General features: G+C 44.1%; 1 protein-coding gene across 1 annotated transcript; it reads left to right on the top strand.

The window, feature by feature from the left end:
- The first annotated feature begins 478 nt into the window (after positions 1-478).
- Positions 479-5654, top strand: LOC142491040 (uncharacterized). Its single transcript, XM_075593376.1, has 2 exons — positions 479-4243; positions 5522-5654. The coding sequence occupies exon 1, from the start codon at positions 642-644 to the stop codon at positions 1914-1916; it is 1275 nt and encodes a 424-aa protein (XP_075449491.1). The 5' UTR covers positions 479-641; the 3' UTR covers positions 1917-4243; positions 5522-5654.
- Positions 5655-22848: the final 17194 nt, after the last annotated feature.

The raw sequence follows: 22848 nt of genomic DNA, 5'->3' as shown, positions 1-22848 counted from the left end.
TACCCTATTGAGATGCTTCAATGGCCGGGGACATCCCATCACTTTATCATTTGTGACTTTTTTTTTAAGTTCCAGTAAATCTGGATAGGAATTGAAAATAAGCACCTCATTTTACTCTTACAATTAGTCTTATCATTATTGACTGTAAATGTAATTGCAACATTTATTTTTTCAAATATTTCATCAGCAATAAATTCATAACATATTGTAGCATTTGGGTTGATACACTAAAATTGTCAGCCTTTTTTTTGGTTAAGGAACCCTATAATTATATTGTGAAATTCTGCAGATCCCCAACCCCCTATAATACTGTCTAAGATCCAGGGCCGCCAACAGGGGGGGGCAGAGGGTACTGGCATCCCGGGCCCCGTGAGTCAGGGGACTTGGCCGCCCGGGCCCTCTGTGCGGCTGTGCCCGTTATATTAAAAAAAGTTAAAAAAAATAAATGGCGGTGATTGCCTGTGCGCATGCGCAGAGCCGGCAGGGTGTCCGGCCTGCTGCCTGTGGGCCCAGTCCCCCTCCCCCCGCTCCCAACGTGGGACGGAGGGGAAGCGCCAACCCAGCTTCCCCTGCGAGCGCGCCAACCCAGCTTCCCCTGCGCGTGCCAACATAGCGCCCACTGAGCCCACCTCCCACGCCCCATGCCCACCTCCCGCCCTGGGAAGCTGCCACAGGGATATCGGCGGCAGGGGGGGAAGCGTCTGGCAGGCAAGGAAGAAGGAAGCAGCACCCACCCGGTCAAGGTAAGTCACCCACCCAGTCACCCCACCCACCCAGTCACCCCACCAAGTCACTGTCATCCAGTCACTCTCACCCACCCAGTCACTCTCACCCACCCAGTCACTCAACCCACCCAGTCACTGTCACCAAGTCACTGTCACCCACCCACCCAGTCACTGTCACGCATCCAGTCACTGTCACGCATCCAGTCACTGTCACCCACCAGTCACTGTCACCCACACAGTCACTCTCACCCACCCAGTCACTGTCACCCAGTCACTGTCACCCAGTCACTGTCACCCACCCAGTCACTGTCACCCACCACCCAATCACTGTCACCCACCCGCAGTCACCCAGTCACTCACCCAGTCACTCTCACCCACCTAGTCACTCTCACCCAAACCCAGTCACTGTCACCTACCCAGTCACTCTCACCCACCCAGTCAATCTCACCCACCCACTGTCACCCACCCAGTCACTGTCGCCCAGTCACTGTCACCCACCCAATCACTGTCAGTGTCACCCTCCCAGTCACTGTCACCCACCCAGTCACTGTCAGTGTCACCCACCAAGTCACTGTCACCCAGTCACTGTCACCCACCCAGTCACTGTCACCCACACAGTCACTCTCACCCACCCAGTCACTGTCACCCACCCAGTCACTGTCACCCACCACCCAGTCCCTGTCACCCACCCGCAGTCACCCAGTCACTCACCCAGTCACTCTCACCCACCTAGTCACTCTCACCCAAACCCAGTCACTGTCACCCACCCAGTCACTCTCATCCACCCAGTCAATCTCACCCAGCCACTGTCACCCACCCAGTCACTGTCACCCAGTCACTGTCACCCACCCAATCACTGTCAGTGTCACCCTCCCAGTCACTGTCACCCACCCAGTCACTGTCAGTGTCACCCACCCAGTCACTGTCACCCACCCAGTCACTGTCACCCAACCCAGTCACTCAGTCACCCAACCCAGTCACTCAGTCACCCAACCCAGTCACTCAGTCACCCAACCCAGTCACTCAGTCACCCAACCCAGTCACTCAGTCACCCAACCCAGTCACTCAGTCACCCACCCAGTCACTCAGTCAAGTCACCTGCCCACCCAGTCACCCATTCACCAACCCACCTACCCAGTCACCAACCAACCCACCCACCCACTCCTTGAAAAAAGGCTGCAGTGGGTGTGAAACGCTTGGGAGGAGTAATGTCCTATCTTTGTCCATTTTTATGTAGCTGAATAAATGGATTTTAACTTCTAAATCAGCTGGTCAGTTTCCAACATTTTTTCACTCGGAGCGGCAGTCACATCGATCTTTCTTTTCTGCCAAACAACCAGACATGACTGGCTTGGGTTGCTGATATAGTGTAAAATAGTGTTACTATTTTAATATTTGAATGTGTTTAAATAGTGTTGCTTCTATTAAAACTTTGATTCAAATAAGAAACACTGCCAATGGACAGAATTAGGCGTACCTGAATCCTTCAGTTCTTTCAGTGTACTTGCTACAGGGGTATTTATCTTGCTACCTAAGGGGTTAACTACGAACAACCTCACAATTGATGGTGCTATAAAAAGCACTATAGGTCCAATGGGACCGCCCCCTCTAAACATGCCCTGACGAAGCGGTGTCACGCGAAACATCGACAATCAATCACATACACGCGCAGGCAGAGGCAGGACATTAATTATGCAACGTACGAAATTTGGATACACTCCTGCTACATTGTTGCGGTTACATGCCTCTTTGCAAAAAACGAGCAAATATAATAGACCTCATGATCTTTCTGAGTGCTCATACGAGCTCACGTCTAGTTTACCTCACCGTTATTTTGAAAGAGAAATGAACTAATTAGATTATTAAAATTGCAGTCGTATATCTGGAGGCAGGTTTTGCTAACACCATGATCTAATATTCTAGGATCGTGGATCTTCCTCCCACTGCACCCTGACCGAGTTTAGAGACTATTTTTAATGAACCCTTCTGGAAGTTCATATTAAGAACTTCTCTGGGTACATTTTGGTCATTCGTTTGATCACACCTACTTAGGTTTATACAACAATCTAGAAGGGTTACGAAGTATAACTGGAGATATTGGGAGCTTCCTCCTTTTTCACCCTGACCGCCTAGCTGCCTCATCGTGGCTCTGAAAGATATATGAATTCATTAGATTGTTAAATCTGCATTGGGGTTTTGGAGGCAGATTCTGTTGATACCACGATCCAATATACTAGGATCGTGGATCTTCCTTCTACACCACTCTGACCGAGTTTGACGACCATCTTTAATGAACCCCTCTGGAAGTTCACATTAAGAACTTACCTGGGGACATTTTGGTCATTTTTCTGAGTACACTAACTTAGGTTCACACAATGATCTAATTTGTGCGATTGGGAGCTCCTCCCTATCCCATCCTGAATGAGTTTGGTGACCACTTTTAAATGAACCCCTCTGGAAGTTCATATTAAGAACTTATCTGGGGACATTTTGGTCATTCTCTGGCTATACTTATTAAGGCTCATACAACGATTTACAGGGTTACTAATTCTAACTTGTACAATTGGGAAATTGTCTCACTGTTTCTAATTGTATGGGTCTGCAATGACCTATTATTATATCACGTTGAGACTATGGAACACCACTGTACACTGCGACTATCACTCATATCCTAAGTGTTTAGTAGCTCTAGTATGTGCCTGAGGTGAAGGCCTCCTGACAAGGTCACTGCTGTGACGAAACGCGTCAGAGTTCGCTCTGTAGCAGATTTTTTTTTGTGTGTATATATGCACTAATAAACCAAATACTTTATTTTTATTGCGTGTGGCTTCAATACCCTTGCGGCAGCAGTGACCGCCTCACCACAATATTTTTTTCTCCTGACATACCCATATATTAAAATAGTTGTGTTCAGCTACCTTGGGAACATCTGATCAATACTAACTGATCTCATTCATTTAACTGTCTTACAATATGAGTGACCATACACTACTAGTATTTGATCCAGAGTCCATTTGTAGCACTCGAACTAGGATCTGAGCTGCATCACCGTTGTTGTTAACGCCCATCATTTTAGTTTCTTGGTTGACATGAAAGATTATTTGAATAAACCCATGTTTACACTGTCAGCAGAGTGCCCACACTAGGCCTCTTTTCCTTGTTATTGGTCTGGCCGTTCGGTGCTCCAGCAAGATTGCAGCTCAGTGAGTGGGCCTAGGAACCGGGGGTCTACCAGTCCTCACCACCTGGTGATACGGGGAAAAGTTTCCAGCGATGCCCAAAGCGTGATTTTAAATTGTTAGTGTTTTATATACTACATGAAATATTGATGTGAATTATACACCTAATAGAGTTCTTTCTCTGGTCTCTTTCTTTTTTGTATATTGTGCCTTTTTTGCACCGGTGGATCACGGGAGAGGATTGGAGCAGCGGGAAACTCTGAGTCCAGTAAGAAGCAGGAAGCTATCAATCAGCGCATTCGACACCCAACATTTCCAAAATGTACCTGTATTTTGATGGTAATGAAGGCCCTGGGGGTATGTAGCGGTATCATGTGGTTGTGGCTTTGGGAGGATGTGACAGGTAGTGGGTTTCGGTGAGATAATAGTTCATAAGTAGTACGTGTCAGTTAAACATTATAAAACTCTTTACATAGAAAGTTTGCAACATTCAAACCCATTCACACTTAAGCACCGCAGCTAACAATTTGTGTACTACAGTATATAACACGTTTATGATCCTCTTTGGGTTCATAGGACCATACCACTCAAAAGAACCACATTCAGGTTTTTGCATTAGGTAGTTTTGTTTGTTAAATATATTTTGTTTGTCTTATGAGTAGTTTTATATTGTTGATATATACCGTAATTACATTTTCTATTGCACAGTATTTGTATTTTATTTTCTACTTATCTGGTGTGTGATCTGTTACACATGATTTAATGGTTGTATTATATTCACTTTTCTAGGAAATATGTTTTTTAAAGTAATTATACGAGGATGTATTTGGATACCTAGGGTTCAATATATAAAGGCAAAAGTATTCATCTGGTGCAATGTTTTTACTCCAGATTTGCACCACTTTTACCTTGACACATTTATCCCCTTTAGGTGCAGTAGCTCCAGGCTGGGAGAGCTAGCTCAATATCTCTCATCTGGTTGGTAAAATCATAGATAGATTAAAAAAAAATCTTTATCTGTTTTTTTAATGTTATTAATTATGGACCAAAGAACCTTATCACTTAATCAATGTGTCTGTATATTTATTGTGCTTGATTATTTTGGTGTGTAGTATGTTTGGGTGGTTATGTGCGTCCTACAACAAGCATACTCCTTGACAAACTCTGAGCCCTCTAATAAAATATTTTACAGGACTACAACTCAGTGCATCCCAGCATAAAGTATTTATTTGAAAGCAAATGTAATCAAGTACTTATAACTTTGGCTTTTAATGTCCCAGTAGATTAGATGGTGTTTATTGAAACAGAATGGAATGAGTCCCCATGGCAAGGGAAGCAAAAATCAATATACAGTATTCCATCTAAATATGTGTGCCAAGTAAAGCCAGCTATTGTATACAGTATATCAACTCCCCTAATCAATAACTAAAGCAAGAGAAACCGAATCAGAGCCATGTACTGTGATACAATAAAATATAGCTTCAAAACAATTCAACAATTTACCTGCACAAACACCATTTGTAGAGGTTAGTACACAAGCCCTGTAGTGTTCCAAGAAAATACAGGTATTTGTAGAAATAATATTTTAATAAGGGATTACAATGCTTTTTTTTTCAGAGCAACAACTGTAGTGCTCAAGATCTGAGTCATCAGATGCCTGGTGGTAGCCCAATTTGAGTGTCCATTTGAGCCAAAAGCCAGTGTCTCCCTGTCACTAGGACATCAGAAAAGCAGTTGGGACTCTGGTTACAAGCAGGTAATATCACCCTGAGGGACATAACCCCTTCAGTGCTTGACAGCCTTCAGCACATTCTGTCTCTTAGCAGTCAAGAAACTGCTCCATGTTCCCAGCTGTTGTGTTCCTGCTAAAGTTGGACCAACTGCACAGCACCTCTTTAGGCATTACCTCTATGAGGGAGGAAATCAAGTGACAGTGGCTCTGTTCCTCCCAGTGTGCAAACAAATACAATTATGTGTGCCATATATTTTATAATAAGTTTCTTGAACAAAAAGCAGGGTGGGTGCATTTGGAAAAAAAGGGAGAAGCACACAACTAACAAACAGGTTTTTGTTAGAGGGATTTAAGATTGGATAAATGTGTTCTTATACATCTCCTCCTGTTCTCAGGTCTTCTTTCATGTGTTCTTAGTTGAAATCACATCAGTTGCATGCAAAAATGTATTAAAATATATCAAAACATGAATTATTGCACTCGCTAACTTCAGACTGTTAAAGCTGCAGACCAAGCAATATCCTACATGTGTTTTTTTTTTAATAAATTCGTTCTGCACTATAAAAAAATGCTACAAGTATTTTATCAAACAACTCTGAATTACATTTTGAATGTAACAAGCTTTTTTGTTTCTATAGCAACCATTTACAAAGTCATAGATACTGAGTCAATACTTCTCTGCAGTTATGTAGTGAACCCAGAGCCGAATCGTCGACGATTGATCACAGTCGAACGGATCGATTGGCAACTTAGCTAATCACTTATCACTGTGAGGTTTGCACTGATGCACATATTAAAGGGGAAAAAAATAAAATGAAAAAAACCGGCAGCTAGGACTGTTATTTAAGTCTCAGGGTATAACAATGTAGCTGCGACTACCCTGCATCTTCTTCAGGAGGCTTATTGTTATAATGGAATTATTTTGAGTAAATTGCTTAAAACTGGGAGGCAGCAATTAGTAGTTAGAGGGAATTTTTTTTTCATAATTGTGTAACTTATCAATGTGATTGATTTTGGTTATTAAATAGTTAACAATCACACAGATACCCAGCAAGCTCTCAGAACCCCCACTCCCCCCCAAATTACCACAATACATATATATATGTATATAACTGTCAAATGGAGTGCTACTGGGCGTGGCTAATTGTATAAAATACGAAACAAAGGTCCAGAGCAACATCCAATTTGACAAAAATACACGGTGAAATACCTATATATCTCTTGAAAGGGGGTCATTTAACCCTTTGGCCAAAGCATGTAACCCTGCGAGCCACTTTCAAGGCATGACCATAATATTGCAGGTCCTAAACACTAACTGATTAAAATCCTTATTTACCTCTATAATTAGAGGAAGGATGGTCCTGGCATTGAACCTGTCGCAACCAGATGCATGAAAAGAAAACCTGCTTACCTGGACAGTGGGGAGGGGCGAGCTTTAAACCCTGGGTGGAAGGAGCCACTAACCTCAAACAGCTGAGACCAGCTGTCATCACTGTGATCACTGTGATCTTGGGGGACGGGCCAGAAGAAGGTGCATCCTGCCCTGAAATGTTGCCCCCCTTATTTGTCTTGATCCCTCCTCATTGTCCCTTGTCTTTTCCTTATTCCTTTCCATTCCCCCACCCTGTTTTCTCCCACTCCATTTGCTGTTACTCACAGTTGTACGTATATTGCTGACCTTTGCGATTATCTATACATACTGTATTGTGTGGTCATATTGTGGCAATATCACAGTAAAATCTCTTTATAACATATTTGTCATTTACTTTATTTTTCTCATTTGAGTGCTAGGTAACCCCCCCCCCCCAATACCACCCCCCCCATACCACCCCCTGCATTTCTTGTTATATACTGTCCTTTGGGAGGGATAGGGTCCCTCCAGGTTCCCGTGCTCAACAGTCTTATTTTACTCCCCTATATTCTTAGAGTGCTGTTTAAACCATAATCTTTTTTTAATATTAAATGTAATGGTTTGGCTATTACTGAACTTAGCTTCTGCTCCATTGATTTACCATTTTATTATTACTAGTTACAATTTTATATTCATGGTTTCATTATAGTAATAATAATACTATACACAGGTGTTTTAGGTACTTTAAGTCACTTGCATATATTAGATACTGTATATTTGAGTGATTTTCATTATATTAATGGTTTCAAATGTATGTTAAAAGCAACAATGATATGTAGTAATTGAGTCAAAGATACCAAAGCATTGAAACAACAGCGCATCTCATAGCAAATGCGCAAGAAAGAATGGCAAATTACACAGTGCTTGAAATGTTGTAAAACCCAAGTCAAACTTACTACTTCTAAAATGAAATGGAAAAATGACTTTACTTTTTATTTTACATTTGTGTCACATACGCCATGATGATATTTTCCAGTAATTGATTATTATGGATATTGCTGATGTGACATAATATTTGAAGAACTTAGGCCCACCATTCTGAATTTTTTGAGCCAGCTTTATTTCTTAGCTATCCTCAATGCGACCTCAGAAATCCTGCATCCGAGAGAGGGAGCGGCTCACTGAGTAAAGACACTGATTGGCATTGAGAGTTTGAAGCAGGGGAGCCTAGTTCAATTCCTGGTGTCGACTCCTTGTGACCTTGGGCAAGTCAGTTTATCTCCCTGTGCCTCAAGCACCAAAAACATAGATTGTAAGCTCCATGGGTCAGGGACCTGTGCCTGCAAAATGTCTCTGTAATGTGCTATGTAAAACTAGCAGCGCTATACAAGAACAAACTACTATTATTAATAATAATAATCTTGTAGTATTAGTATCCTGCATGTGGTTTGTTTTCCTTCCCAGTATCCACGAATAACACAGACTAACTAACTGACAAAGCAGAAGTGTACTTTGTCTACAAAATGCTCATTGTCTTCAGTGGTTACCTATTTCAGTTGTACAGCACTGGCAGACAACCCGATGATATTCCCTGGAGCTGTAAAGCTATTCATGAACCAACTGTGGAAATCCATTTTAACATTCTGGGCTGTGAATTCTTATGCCCTACTTCAACACAGCTGATGCACATACATGGTATCTTGGCTGCCAGCGTACAAGTCCAGCTGTTAGAATGACCTTGTACCTGTAAGTGACCAGTGCACCAAAAATAAAGTCACTTCCAGATTAAAATGTGATGCAGTAGATGCAGCCAAACCTGAAGCTTTCATCTTCAATCTACTTCACGGGTGTCAGCTTATTTTTCCTCAGAAACAATCTGTGAAGATGAAGTGTACAGAATCGGGGCTGTTTTTTTTCCATTTATTCCTTGATTTCCCCCCATATACAGTATTGGGGTAAGCCTTAACAAAATTGGAATTGCTTCTTTCTCCTTAAGCAGTTAGTCAGAAATGACGGGGCTACAGTACAAGTCATTGGGTGTCAACAAATTGTTGTAGAAGGACAGCACGTAAAATTACAAAGGTACCTATTATGCAATGTTCATTAATACAATTATAATAACCGTGCAAAAGCTACATTATGATTAAAAACAATAGAAAATTTAAATTGGTTCATTCTGAATACTTAAGAAAGCAAAACAAACTACAAATGCAAGGGAATTTTCTCAATTCTCAGTGAAAATGAAATATGATGAAAGGATTAGCAAATAAAGTGGGTGATTTGTTTAATTTCTTCCTTTGCTCGGTTGCATCCTGAAATATTTCTGGGTATGCAGAGCTGAGAAATGAAAATATGGAGGAAACCCCCAAGAAATATGTACTACAGTATCTAGACTACCTGATATGTTATTACAGAGAAATTACGTTTGCACAGTATTTTATCTTATTGTAAGAAAAGCCAATAAATAGAACTAAATAAATCTATGCAACTGATTTGGGCCTCTCTATTTATTCCTTAGGTTAATATTAGGCACATTAAATGATGGTAACCCATCTCCTGCATTCTTGCTTTGTACTGCAACATATCAGTTTTCTAAGGGGTTTTCCAAACATGAAGTACTTTGCCTTTGACCTCTGTGGGGCAGGCTTTCCTTAAGCCAAGCAGGAAGGAGATCTCAGATTTATAGTGAATGTACAATCTGAAAGCACTGTTCCAAGCAAGGTCTCCTATGACAATTCTACTTCTGTTAAAGTACTACTTCTGATTTTGCAGAGAAAGTGTTGTCAGAATGTATCTAGCTAGTTGGGGTTCAGAGTTGCTGGATACCCCAAAAATGTACCCAGGAATCAGGCCTGATTCCCGAATACATATAGACACATTGTCCCGGCAGAATCTCCCCTTGAAAACGCTTGCGTGACTCACCACTAGGGGTTCCCTGCTTCAGCACAGACCAGAAAGGTAAAAGGGGCAAAGGGATGTGAGGTGTCCCTGAAACAGTCAAGGGGTCCCTAGGTTAATTGGGATACCCAGTAAATGCCCAGGTCACCCAGAACTGGTATAGGGGTTCTGAGGTGCTCCAACCATACATATAAGGTAGTGAGGGGGTTCTTAGAATCAATACTAAGTCTGTGCAATAGTGTGTGGGGAATATGGCTAGTGAAAAATAAAGTGCAACTTTTTATTCTATTCCCCATACCAGAAAGACGTAGGTTTTTAAAGTGTATATTTTATAAACAAAGTGTGTAAAGTACATATATGCTTCGTGCACAGTAAAATGAGGCACAGGGATGAAATGTATCCCTGTAGCTGAGGAAATCCCTAGGTTAAGGAGAGTACCCCAGTTAGTGCCAAGGTGTTCCAGAATCTGTATTGGGTTTGTGGGTGCCCCAACTGAATATGAAGTACCCCAAAATGTGTGCTCTAATAAAGTATGACTTATGGTGTTTTCTACATTTACTATAAGGCTCTATGCAGTCAGCCTGTGCATATGTTTAAGGTGCTAGCTAGTCTGCATAGAAGCCGTAGATGAAAGAGAAAAAGGGATGTTGAGAGGTGTCGGGATGCTAAGTGGACAGGCAGGGTGGAGTACTGGGTCTGGAGAACAGAGACCCCCTGTGGGGGGGACCCTGCTAGACTCAGTAGCGCCTGCCCAGCGGGAGGCAATGGGCTGGCTATGGAAGAGATGACGATCGTAGGCGCTTTTCCTATTGGCCAGAACATATGGCCCGCCCACAGGGCATCCCGAGCTGTCTCAATATGCCCCCTGCCCCTGGCATCATCAGCCAGATGAGCCCCGCTCTGATTGGCTGGTGGGACATGTTCCCACTCCTAGATTGGCTGCAGGGTTCTGTGAATGAAACTCAGAAGTATTATAAGCCCCTGAGCCAATCAGATTTGTAGATTCTAAGCACCAAGTCCAGTGAGTTCAAATCCAGACCTCTGGAGAGAGGGAGGGGTGGCGCCCGAACTGCAGGCTGAGTTCAGTTCCAGAACATTTCTGGCTAGGAGAGTCTATTTTTTTACCCCAGTTCCCAAGTAAGTGTGTCTTTTCTATGTAGTTTGTGTAACATTGTGTGTTTGCCTTTTCCTGTGAATAAATGTACAATTTATTTCATTTACCTGTTTTGCTCAATGTATGATCCTGGTAAAAAGATGTAAATGCCTGGTCTGCGTGACTGGCATATTTACTGGTGCCAGCGTGTGGAATCATTGAGCTTTATGTTTTCAAATCCTGCGGGGTCTTCTAACATAAAGAGAAACTCATAGATTATAATCTCTCAAAACAAGTAGTGATTTACACACGTTATACAAAGTTAAGGAAAGCGCAGGTTCTCTCTGTCACTTAGTTTAGTGCCACAGGGGCAAGATGAACAGCAGGTCAGGTCGCTATCGGACCTGGATCCGTCCACAGATGTGCCCTTTTTTTATGTGACGTCATGAAAGGGACTGAAGCCAGCCAATCAGAATGGCTGTGCTTCATTCCCCTTTAACATGACGTCACCAACCCCACATGGCCACAGTCACATGGTAGTTCAGACAATCAGATTATGAGAAGTATATCCCCAATCTAAATGGTTGTAGTAGACCATGTGACTCCCTGTGGATGATGTCACATCACTTCCCAAGAATTACTCTGTCACATGGTCTAATACAACCAATCAGATTGGGGATATAGTTCTCACAATCTGATTGGCTAAAATACCATGTGACAGCAGTCAGGTTGGATTTGGTGACATCATGTTAAAGGGAAAGGAAGCACAGCATTCTGATTTTCTGGCTTCAGTCCCTTTCATGACGTCACATTAAAAAAAAGGGCACATGGTTTTCACAGCCAATCAGATGGCGTGTGAACCATTTGCCGCCCAGATATGACATCACAGGCCATATTTAAGGCTCAAGAAGTCGTCGGGTCAACATCGTGGATTTAACATGAGCTTATTGTATTAACAGATGAAGATAAAGACAGAAGATAAAGAAAAACAAGAAATAATCACAGATGAAGAAAGAAGATGATGTAAGATTAAAGAAAGAAGAATTTTGTAACTTGTCCTGGATTTTCACGGTGGAGAGCGTAGGATTGTGTTTTGTGATGTCACGGTACGAGAGCTTGCTGTTTCCCCAGGATTCGGAGGGCCAACGCTTCTAAAGGTAAGATAAATATTGAATGTACAGTGGCGACACACTTTATTCTCGCTCGGCTAGTCCCGCGAATTCGGGTATACCCGGGTGTATTCAGGTTTGTGATCGTTTTCTGCCAGAGTGCATTGCGTTATTTTCCCGGCAGGGATTTAAGCATTTTATTCCGGCTGGCTGCAATACTGCAATGCCGTGTAAAAACACATAGGGGCGCTTGCGAGCTGTTCTCTTTGAAGCCGTCCCCTATAATGAATTGTAATGCAGTATATATACTGTATATATACACTGGCGACACACTTTATTCGAGCTCGGCTAGTCCCACGAATTCGGGTATACCCGGGTGTATTGAGGTTTGTGACTGTTTTCTGCCCGAGTGCATTGAGTTATTTTCCGGCAGGGATTGAAGCATTTTATTCCCGCTGGCTGCAATACTGCACAGTACATATATATATACTGCATTACAATTCATGAATTTATGCCATCTGGTAGACACGCGAAGCATTGCAGCCTATTAAATCCTAATCATTATCATTTAACAGATCAGCCGCCCATCAGCCAGGCATGAACCCAGGCTGGGAAGGCAAATGCAACGGGGCTTGTCAGAGGTGAGGAGCGGCGCATTCCAGGTATCTGTCAGGTACATACCGGGTATTTGCTCGAATAAAGTGTGTCGGTGCAGTATATATATTTACTGTATAACAACAACCCCTATAACCCATAACATACAGTACTGTACACATACAGTACTGTATATGCACATACATAAATGATACTACTGTATGGGCGGCGGGGGCGAGATGTGTTTGCAGCAGAGAGAGATCCACTGCTCTCTCTCTGCGCAAACATCGGCACATTAAAAATTATTTTAAATACATTTTTATTGATAGTGTAGATGTGCAGGGGGTCTCCGGAGCGGAACCGCACTGGTTTCAGGTCGGGGGACCCCCTGCTCCCCGAGATACAGCCCCCTTTATGAGGTGCCGGTATCCCTCTGCTTGGTTTAAAGGTCCCGATCACATGATCGCGGCCTGTAAACCAAGCAGAGCAGAGGGATACCGGCACCCCCTAAAGGGGCCTGTATCTCGGGGAGCAGGGGGTCCCCAGACCTGAAACCAGTGCGGTTCTGCTCCGGAGACCCTCTGCACATGTACAGTATAAATAAAACACATATATAAATAAACACTCGTTCTTTACTTTAGCGGCTATGCGCTATGGTAAAGAAGCAGCATTTCTGTATTTTAATAATATTGTACAGTGAGCAGGGGGTTCCCTGAGCCAGAAATTAATGCTCAGGGACCCCCCCTGCTCAATATTATTAAAAATACAGAAATGCTGCTTCATTACCATAGCGGATAGCCGCTAAGGCAATGAAGGGGTTAACCCACCGTGCCCGCTTTATTGTGGGTAGTGGGGATGGGTGAGGGGGGTATTTGGCCCTTGGTGTGAGTTTAGGACTTGCGGGGGGGTTGCGGGTGCACTTAACCCCTTCACGACCGTAGCAGTTAATACCGCTACGGTCATGAAGGGGTTAAGCCATCCCGCTACCCCCCCGCAAGCCCTAAACAAGCACCGTTGGGGCTAATACCCCATTCACCCACCCCCGCTACCCACAATAAAAAAAAACTCACACACAGCAGCCGCCAAAAAATAAATAAATAAATCTAAATAAATAAATAAATAAATGACAATAAATACATTTGAAATACATTTTTATTGATAGTGTAGATGTGCAGGGGGTCTCCGGAGCTGAACCGCATTGGTTTCAGGTCTGGGGACCCCCTGCTCCCCGAGATACAGCCCCCTTTATGAGGTGCCGGAATCCCTCTGCTTGGTTTAAAGGGCCCGATCACGTGATCGCGGCCTGTAAACCAAGCAGAGCAGAGGGATACCGGCACCCCCTAAAGGGGCCTGTATCTCGGGGAGCAGGGGGTCCCCAGACCTGAAACCAGTGCGGTTCTGCTCCGGAGACCTTCTGCACATGTACAGTATAAATAAAACACATATATAAATAAACACTCGTTCTTTACCTTAGCGGCTATGCGCTATGGTAAAGAAGCAGCATTTCTGTATTTTAATAATATTGTACAGTGAGCAGGGGGTTCCCTGAGCCAGAAATTAATGCTCAGGGACCCCCCCTGCTCCTGCTCAATATTATTAAAAATACAGAAATGCTGCTTCATTACCATAGCGGATAGCCGCTAAGGCAATGAGGGGGTTAACCCACCGTGCCCGCTTTATTGTGGGTAGTGGGGATGGGTGAGGGGGGTATTTGGCCCTTGGTGTGAGTTTAGGACTTGCGGGGGGGTTGCGGGTGCACTTAAACTCCCTTCACGACCGTAGCAGTTAATACCGCTACGGTCATGAAGGGGTTAAGCCCTCCCGCTACCCCCCCGCAAGCCCTAAACAAGCACCGTTGGGGCTAATACCCCATTCACCCACCCCCGCTACCCACAATAAAAAAAAACTCACACACAGCAGCCGCCAAAAAATAAATAAATAAATCTAAATAAATAAATGACAATAAATACATTTGAAATACATTTTTATTGATAGTGTAGATGTGCAGGGGGTCTCCGGAACTGAACCGCGTTGGTTTCAGGTCTGGGGACCCCCTGCTCCCCGAGATACAGAGACAAAAATTAAAACATCCAAAGTAATGTCCCCTAACCCCTTAATCACCATAGCGGTTATTAACCGCTACAGTCATGAAGCGGTTAACCCACCTTCACCCACCACTCAGGATGCCTACATACCCTCCCACACTAACCCCCCCCCGTGAGGCCTAACCACTCAGTCAGTACCCACAAGGGAGGCCTACCCATATACCGTTGGGGAAACACCCCACCCCCAGTACCCACAATAAAAACAGTACAATGACCCACAATAAACAGCATTATATTTATTAAATACATTACCCACTCACTGTACAATATTATTAAAATACAGAAATGCTGCTTCTTTACCATAGCGCATAGCCGCTAAGGTAAAGAACGAGTGTTTATTTATATATGTGTTTTATTTATACTGTACATGTGCAGAAGGTCTCCGGAGCAGAACCGCACTGGTTTCAGGTCTGGGGTCTCTGCTCCCCGAGATATAGGCCCCTTTAGGGGGTGCCGGTATCCCTCTGCTCTGCTTGGTTTAACAGGCCGCGGTCACGTGATCGGGGCCGTTAACGCAGTGATACCGGCACCTCATAAAGGGGGCTGTATCTCGGGGAGCAGGGGGTCCCCAGACCTGAAACCAATGCGGTTCAGCTCCGGAGACCCCCTGCACATCTACACTATCAATAAAAATGTATTTCAAATGTATTTATTGTCATTTATTTATTTATTTATTTAGATTTATTTATTTATTTTTTGGCGGCTGCTGTGTGTGAGTTTTTTTTTATTGTGGGTAGCGGGGGTGGGTGAATGGGGTATTAGCCCCAACGGTGCTTGTTTAGGGCTTGCGGGGGGGTAGCGGGAGGGCTTAACCCCTTCATGACCGTAGCGGTATTAACTGCTACGGTCGTGAAGGGGTTAAGTGCACCCGCAACCCTCCCGCAAGTCCTAAACTCACTCCAAGGGCCAAATACCCCCCTCACCCATCCCCACTACCCACAATAAAGCGGGCACGGTGGGTTAACCCCTTCATTGCCTTAGCGGCTATCCGCTATGGTAATGAAGCAGCATTTCTGTATTTTTAATAATATTGAGCAGGAGCAGGGGGGGGTCCCTGAGCATTAATTTCTGGCTCAGGGAACCCCCTGCTCACTGTACAATATTATTAAAATACAGAAATGCTGCTTCTTTACCATAGCGCATAGCCGCTAAGGTAAAGAACGAGTGTTTATTTATATATGTGTTTTATTTATACTGTACATGTGCAGACGGTCTCCGGAGCAGAACCGCACTGGTTTCAGGTCTGGGGACCCCCTGCTCCCCGAGATACAGGCCCCTTTAGGGGGTGCCGGTATCCCTCTGCTCGGTTTACAGGCCGCGATCACGGGATCGGGCCCTTTAAACCAAGCAGAGGGATACTGGCACCTCATAAAGGGGGCTGTATCTCGGGGAGCAGGGGGTCCCCAGACCTGAAACCAACGCGGTTCAGCTCCGGAGACCCCCTGCACATCTACACTATCAATAAAAATGTATTTCAAATGTATTTATTGTCATTTATTTATTTAGATTTATTTATTTATTTTTTGGCGGCTGCTGTGTGTGAGTTTTTTTTTTATTGTGGGTAGCGGGGGTGGGTGAATGGGGTATTAGCCCCAACGGTGCTTGTTTAGGGCTTGCGGGGGGGTAGCGGGAGGGCTTAACTCCTTCATGACCGTAGCGGTAATAACTGCTACGCTCGTGAAGGGGTTAAGTGCACCCGCAACCCCCCCGCAAGTCCTAAACTCACACCAAGGGCCAAATACCCCCCTCACCCATCCCCACTACCCACAATAAAGCGGGCACGGTGGGTTAACCCCTTCATTGCCTTAGCGGCTATCCGCTATGGTAATGAAGCAGCATTTCTGTATTTTTAATAATATTGAGCAGGAGCAGGGGGGGTCCCTGAGCATTAATTTCTGGCTCAGGGAACCCCCTGATCACTGTACAATATTATTAAAATACAGAAATGCTGCTTCTTTACCATAGCGCATATCCGCTAAGGTAAAGAACGAGTGTTTATTTATATATGTGTTTTATTTATACTGTACATGTGCAGAGGGTCTCCGGAGCAGAACCGCACTGGTTTCAGGTCTGGGGACTCCCTGCTCCCCGAGATACAGGCCCCTTTAGGGGGTGCCGGTATCCCTCTGCTCTGCTTGGTTTACAGGCCGCGATCACGTGATCGGGCCCTTTAAACCAAGCAGAGGGATACCGGCACCTCATAAAGGGGGCTGTATCTCGGGGAGCAGGGGGTCCCCCGATCTGAAACCAGTGCGGTTCCGCTCCGGAGACCCCCTGCACATCTACACTATCAATAAAAATGTATTTAAATAATTTTTAATGTGACGATGTTTGCGCAGAGAGAGAGCAGCGGATCTCTCTCTGCTGCAAACACATCTCGCCCCCGCCGCGCATACAGTAGTATCATTTATGTATGTGCATATACAGTACTGTATGTGTACAGTACTATATGTTAGGGGTTATAGGGGTTGTTGTTATACAGTAAATATATATATATATATATATACTGTGTATATACAGTACTGTATATATATACTGCATTACAATTCATGAATTTATGCCATCTGGTGGACACGCGAAGCATTGCAGCCTATTAAATCCTGATCATTATCATTTAACAGATCAGGCCCCCGTCAGCCAGGCATGAACCGTGGCTGGGAAGGCAAACGCAACGGGGCTTGTCAGAGGTGAGGAGCGGCGCATTCCAGGTATCTGCCAGGTAAAAACTGGTCATTTGCTCGAATAAAGTGTGTCGCAGCAGTATTTACTTTTATTTGTATAGGTTTTGCTTATTGGATTTTTAAAAAAATGTTTTTCATTGCCCATTGACTGCTAATGTATCTATCTGTGCCTGTTTATGGTACAGATGAATACAATGGGAGCCAATGCATTTTTGGCAAATGCATTTCTTCTATTGACTGTTTTATTTTCTATTTCTTTTTATTGTTTAGATGAAATTGATTTGAATTGTCATGGCTTGTTTTTTTATGTTTACATATTGGTTAGCGATTTTATTTAATGATGTATTTTGGTGGCCACTGGTTTTAATTAATGTATTGCTAAGTGGTTGTATGAATTAATTGTTGTGTTGGTTACTCCTTTTAGGGATTAAATGTATTTTTTGGCTAGTGGTATGATGTATGTAATTGATTGCATAGTGGTTGAAATTATTTTATTGAATGCCTAGAGGTTTATTTCTTTAATTGATTGGCTAGTTGTTTTATTTAGTTAATGGCTTGGTTGGCTAGTGCTTTTAATTTTTTTTTTATCTGGGTGTTTAGGTGCTTGTTGTATCTGTTTTATTATTGTGTATTTTTGACATTCATGCTTTTGTATTAGTGTGATCATTGACTGCTATAGTAGCATATAATGCCCATATTATATGGATATGATATACTACTATGCCACTCAATGGGTACAGGGTGGGTATAGTGGGTCCGGTGTGGGTGGTTAGGCCTCCCTGGGTGGGTAGAGGGGGAGGATGGGTTAACCCCTTAATTACTATAGCAGATCTTAACCGCTAAGGTGATTAAGGAGCTAGGGTCCATTAGATTGTATTTTTTTATGTAATGTTGCTGGCATCGGAGAACATGGCCCTGCAGTATGCTGACGAGGACGCCCTTCATAATGGCAGGGTTAAGTGGAACATTTTTTATTTACTTTAGTTATGCTAGCTAGCTAATGTTGTGTTTAATAATGGGCAAATAATCTATTATCCATATCTGGATAATAGTTATTTTGGACATTACTGTACTGTATGTGTTTGGTGGGGGGGAGGTGTATTTATTGAAATGTAGGCCATGTTTTTGTTTTTTTAAATACAGGAATGGTACCGCAGGCCAGCGGGGACCACACGATGACCCACAGACACCCATGGGGACCACCCAAGGACCCCCGGATGCCCATGGGAACCACCTGAGGACCCCCAGACACCTGTGGGGACCACCTGGGGAACCCTGTGGGGCCCCCAGAAACACCCACAGGGACCACCTGAAGGCCCACAGGCACCCGTGGGAACCACCCAAGGGCCCCCAGAAACCCGTGGGGACGACCACTGGACCCCCAGAAACCCATGGGGTCCACCCGTGGAACCCGTTGGGGCCCACAAACACTGGGGGTACCAACTGGAGGCCCACAGAGCTTAGCAGAGACCACCTGGGGGCCTCCAAACACACCCGTGAGAACCCCTCGGGGTGCCTGTGGGGCCTGCGGGCACCCATGGGGATGACCCGGGGACCCCTGCTGGCCTTTGGTATTAATCCTGTGTCTAAAATAAATAAATAATGGTTTTATGTGGGGGCGGTGGTGGTAGGTGGGTTGTGTATTGTTGTTTATTAAATATTGTAATGGTTTTTGGTGGCTTTGGAGGTGGCTAGTAGGGCTGTTGTGTGTATTTTTTGTATTGTGGGTAGCGGTGGTGGGTGAAGGGGGTATTAGCCCCAAGGATGGGTGTTTAGGCCTACCGGGTGGGTAGTGGGAGGGGTTAACAGTAGTTATAATAGTAGTACAGTAGTTAACAGCAGAAATAACCACTATGGTAATGAAGGGGTTAAGTCCACCTGCAAACCCACCGCAAGGCCTAAACACCCACCAAAGGCCAAATACCACCTTCACCCACCACCACTACCCACAATAAGCATGGCATTGGTGGTTAACCCCTTCATTGCCTTAGCGGTTAGTCGCTAAGGTAGTGAAGTTTCCTGTAAATGCATTTTTAATGCATCTGATTTATGCCGGGGTCTCCGGTGGTGATATTAATTGATATCAGCTCCGGAGTCTCCCGGAATCAATCCGATACAGGAAAAATGCATTTTTTTTCTAAGTGCCGTCTCGCCTCTTATCGGCAGCTTCTCCCCACCTTCTACCAACTTTTTCTGGTGAGGCGATTCGGAGAAGAAATCTCAATTCTAGAGCGGCGATCAGACTCGATAAGCTGATTGGGGCTACAAGAAATGAGCGAACTTGAGAAACTACCGATAAGTGGCGATAAGTGGCTTATTGCCACGCGTTTGGTGATTTATTTTTTTTCCTGGAAAAAAATTTTGCCGAAAATTTCTAGTATTGCCAAAATATCAGAGCTTACAGAATAGCAGTAGGCTTTTTTTTGACAATAAGCTGCCGATAACTGACTTATCTGACCTTTTTGCATAGGCCCTTAAATTGTGTAAGGTAGTAAAATCAGGCTAGGATGTCATTTCTCACTAGAAGGACTTGTATAGATTTGAAACATGGGCAGGTAAATGGCAGATGAGGTTTAATACAGATACATTCAAGGTTATGCATTTGGGAAGCAAGAATAAGCAGGCAACCTAAATTAAATGGTGCAAAATTAGGTAAATCCTTTATAGAGGAGGATTTAGGAGTGCTTGTACTATATACAGCAGGCTTAGCAATAGTGACCAATGTCATACAGTAGCTGCAAAGGCAAATAACATCTTATCTTGCTTTAAACGGGGAATAGAAAGAAGAGAAGAAAGCACAATTATGCCCCTTTACAAAGCATTAGTAAGACCACACCTTGAATATGGAGTACAGTTTTGGGCACCACTCCATAAAAAAGACATTATGGAACTAGAAAAAGTGCATAGAAGAACAATTAAATTAATAAAGGGGATGGACAATCTAACATGAGGAGAGGCTGGATAAATTAGATTTATTTACATTAGAAAAGAGGCGTCTAAGAGGGGATATGATAACTATATTCAAATATATTTGGGGACAGTACAAGGAGCTTTCAAAAGAACTATTCATCCTACGGGCAGTACAAAGGACTCGGGGGCATCCCTTAAGGTTGGAGGAAAGGAGATTTCACCAGCAACAAAGGAAATGGTTCTTTACAGTAAGGGCAGTTAAAATGTGGAATTCATTACCCATGGAGACTGTGATGGCAGATACAATAGATATGTTAAAAAAAAAAGGTTGGACATCTTTTTAGAAAGGAAAGGTATACAGGGATATACCAAATAAGTATACATGGGAAGGATGTTGATCCAGGGAGTAATTCTTGGAGTCAGGAAGGAATTTATTTTTCCCTTATGAGATCATTTAATGATATGTCACTGGGGTTTTTTGTTTTCCTTCCTCTGGAACAAAATACTGTAAATACAAATATAGAATACGTTTCTGATGTTTACATTTAGCATAGGTTAAACTTGATGGACGTATGCCTTTTTTCAACCTCATCTACTATGTAACTCTGTAACTATGATTTCATTCAACCACTTGAGGGAGGCATTGCCTTGTAAGGAGCCTACTCATGAAACTGTAAGTATTGCCATGAACAATTCCCTGAAAACAAAATGCTGTTTGTTGTGATAACTAATGAGAGTTTTCACAGTATTCAGTAAAGCAACGTCCTTCTAACAAAAAACAAAATGAAGTCATGCTATATAACCTGCTAGTAAATATTGTGCTGATCTAATTCTAACTTTACATTTTTCAAGATCCTCTATTGCTGAGTTTTCACCTGTTTATTATTTCACTGGCTTCAGCTGCCTGTTACCATGGCACCTTGTGTTCCCCCTAATGGGTGCGAATGGCAGCAGACATTTTATCCTCCCAGGGAGGAAAGTCCAGAATTCAACAACAACGCTGAATAAGGGCAGGATTGCGAAAAACAGCAACAAAAACTTTGTAAAAAGTAAGGAGATTTTTTTTTATGGCGAATAGAGCCGATTGCTGCTTTAAGAATTTTATATATGCAGAAATATCACTAAACAAAAAAAACATTTTGTTTACACTTTTCTCCCCCAGTCTCTTGCCTGCAGGGGGCATGAAACCTTGGCTCCATTTTCCCTGTGAAATGCATTCTCGCAGTATATTGGATTCTATGCGAATACCTGATTTTACAAAATGTCTTCCTTTGCATGCACACATTCCATACTGCAAGGATTTGCACAGCCGGAACCAAATTGCGACTTTAAAAGTAGTTTCCAAATGGCTTGGACATTCGAGAACCGTTTAATGTACATGGTGAGTTTTGTTTTCATGAACAACTCCTGTTTTCAGACGGAGACCAATAATTGCAGTTTAATGAAATGGCCCCTAAATCACCAGTGGTTCCCGACTCCAGTCCACCAGGTAGGGTTGCCAGATGTCCAGTATTAAACCGGACTGTCCTGTATTTGGACACTGTCGAGTAAAAAATAAGAGGTAATACTGGACATGTATGCATCCAGTATCAACTCTCTGGACTTAGTGACCTGACCGGCTTGGGGGACCATGGGATTTCCCTGAGCAGGGATAGATCAGGGCTGTTGATAAGGGGGCTGGGCAGCAAGCAGTTGGAGGTGTCAGGAGCCAGAGGGTGGGGCCAAGGAGAGGTAGAAACAACATGGAGCAGAGGTTTGTGCGCCCATCACACCATTGTCTGCTGCGAGCCAGGAGCAAGTGACCGATCCTCGCTCCTGGCCACAGGTATACCTCCTTTCTGGCCCCTCCCCCGGCTTGCCCCTGGCCACTCCTTTGGCCCACCTGGTTCGGGGAGGCCGTGCCCCCCGGTCACCGGCTGTGCCGCCCAATTGGGCTGGCCCGCTTTATGACCAGGGAGGCGCGAGTATCCTCCCCTACCCCTTTACCTAATTTACCCGGTACTGACCGAAAGACGAGAAGGACAACGTTTTGGAGGTATAAAGGCCGCGGCTTTGTTTATTTACAACAACATGGAGATAGCTACTATCCCGGTCCGCGCCGGAAATGCTCGGTGCTGGTAACGCAATGGGGGGGGCACCCGGATGTATGACCCGGTGACCTGCCCCCTCGCTTCAACCCGCTTTACCAGCCCCGAGCCCCTTCCGGCAGGACGAGCACCTACCCCCTCCCCCCAACTGCCGCCACCGACGGGCCTATTTAAACCCCTTAAATTAGGCCCGTACCGCCATACCCCCGATAACCTCCTCCAAACCCTCCTGCAGGTTGTTGTTCAGCATGTCTGCCCCTATGTCAGACAGATGTACCCCGTCCTCCCTGAACCAGCCGCCTACCTTGAAGCTAAACTGTGGGTGATGTATTACCCACCCCCCGCATTGCTTCACGAATTTCCCCACCTTTCTGTTCAACCGTT

Source organism: Ascaphus truei, chromosome 3 (genome assembly GCF_040206685.1).
Source record: "Ascaphus truei isolate aAscTru1 chromosome 3, aAscTru1.hap1, whole genome shotgun sequence".
In the NCBI taxonomy this organism is placed as follows: domain Eukaryota; kingdom Metazoa; phylum Chordata; class Amphibia; order Anura; family Ascaphidae; genus Ascaphus; species Ascaphus truei.
The sequence above is the reverse complement of the archived record's forward strand: the minus strand, read 5'-3'. Positions and strand labels throughout refer to the sequence as shown.

Excerpts from the sequence above, each read along its gene's own strand:
- LOC142491040 (XM_075593376.1), top strand. The coding sequence starts at position 642 with ATGCCCACCTCCCGCCCTGGGAAGCTGCCACAGGGATATCGGCGGCAG.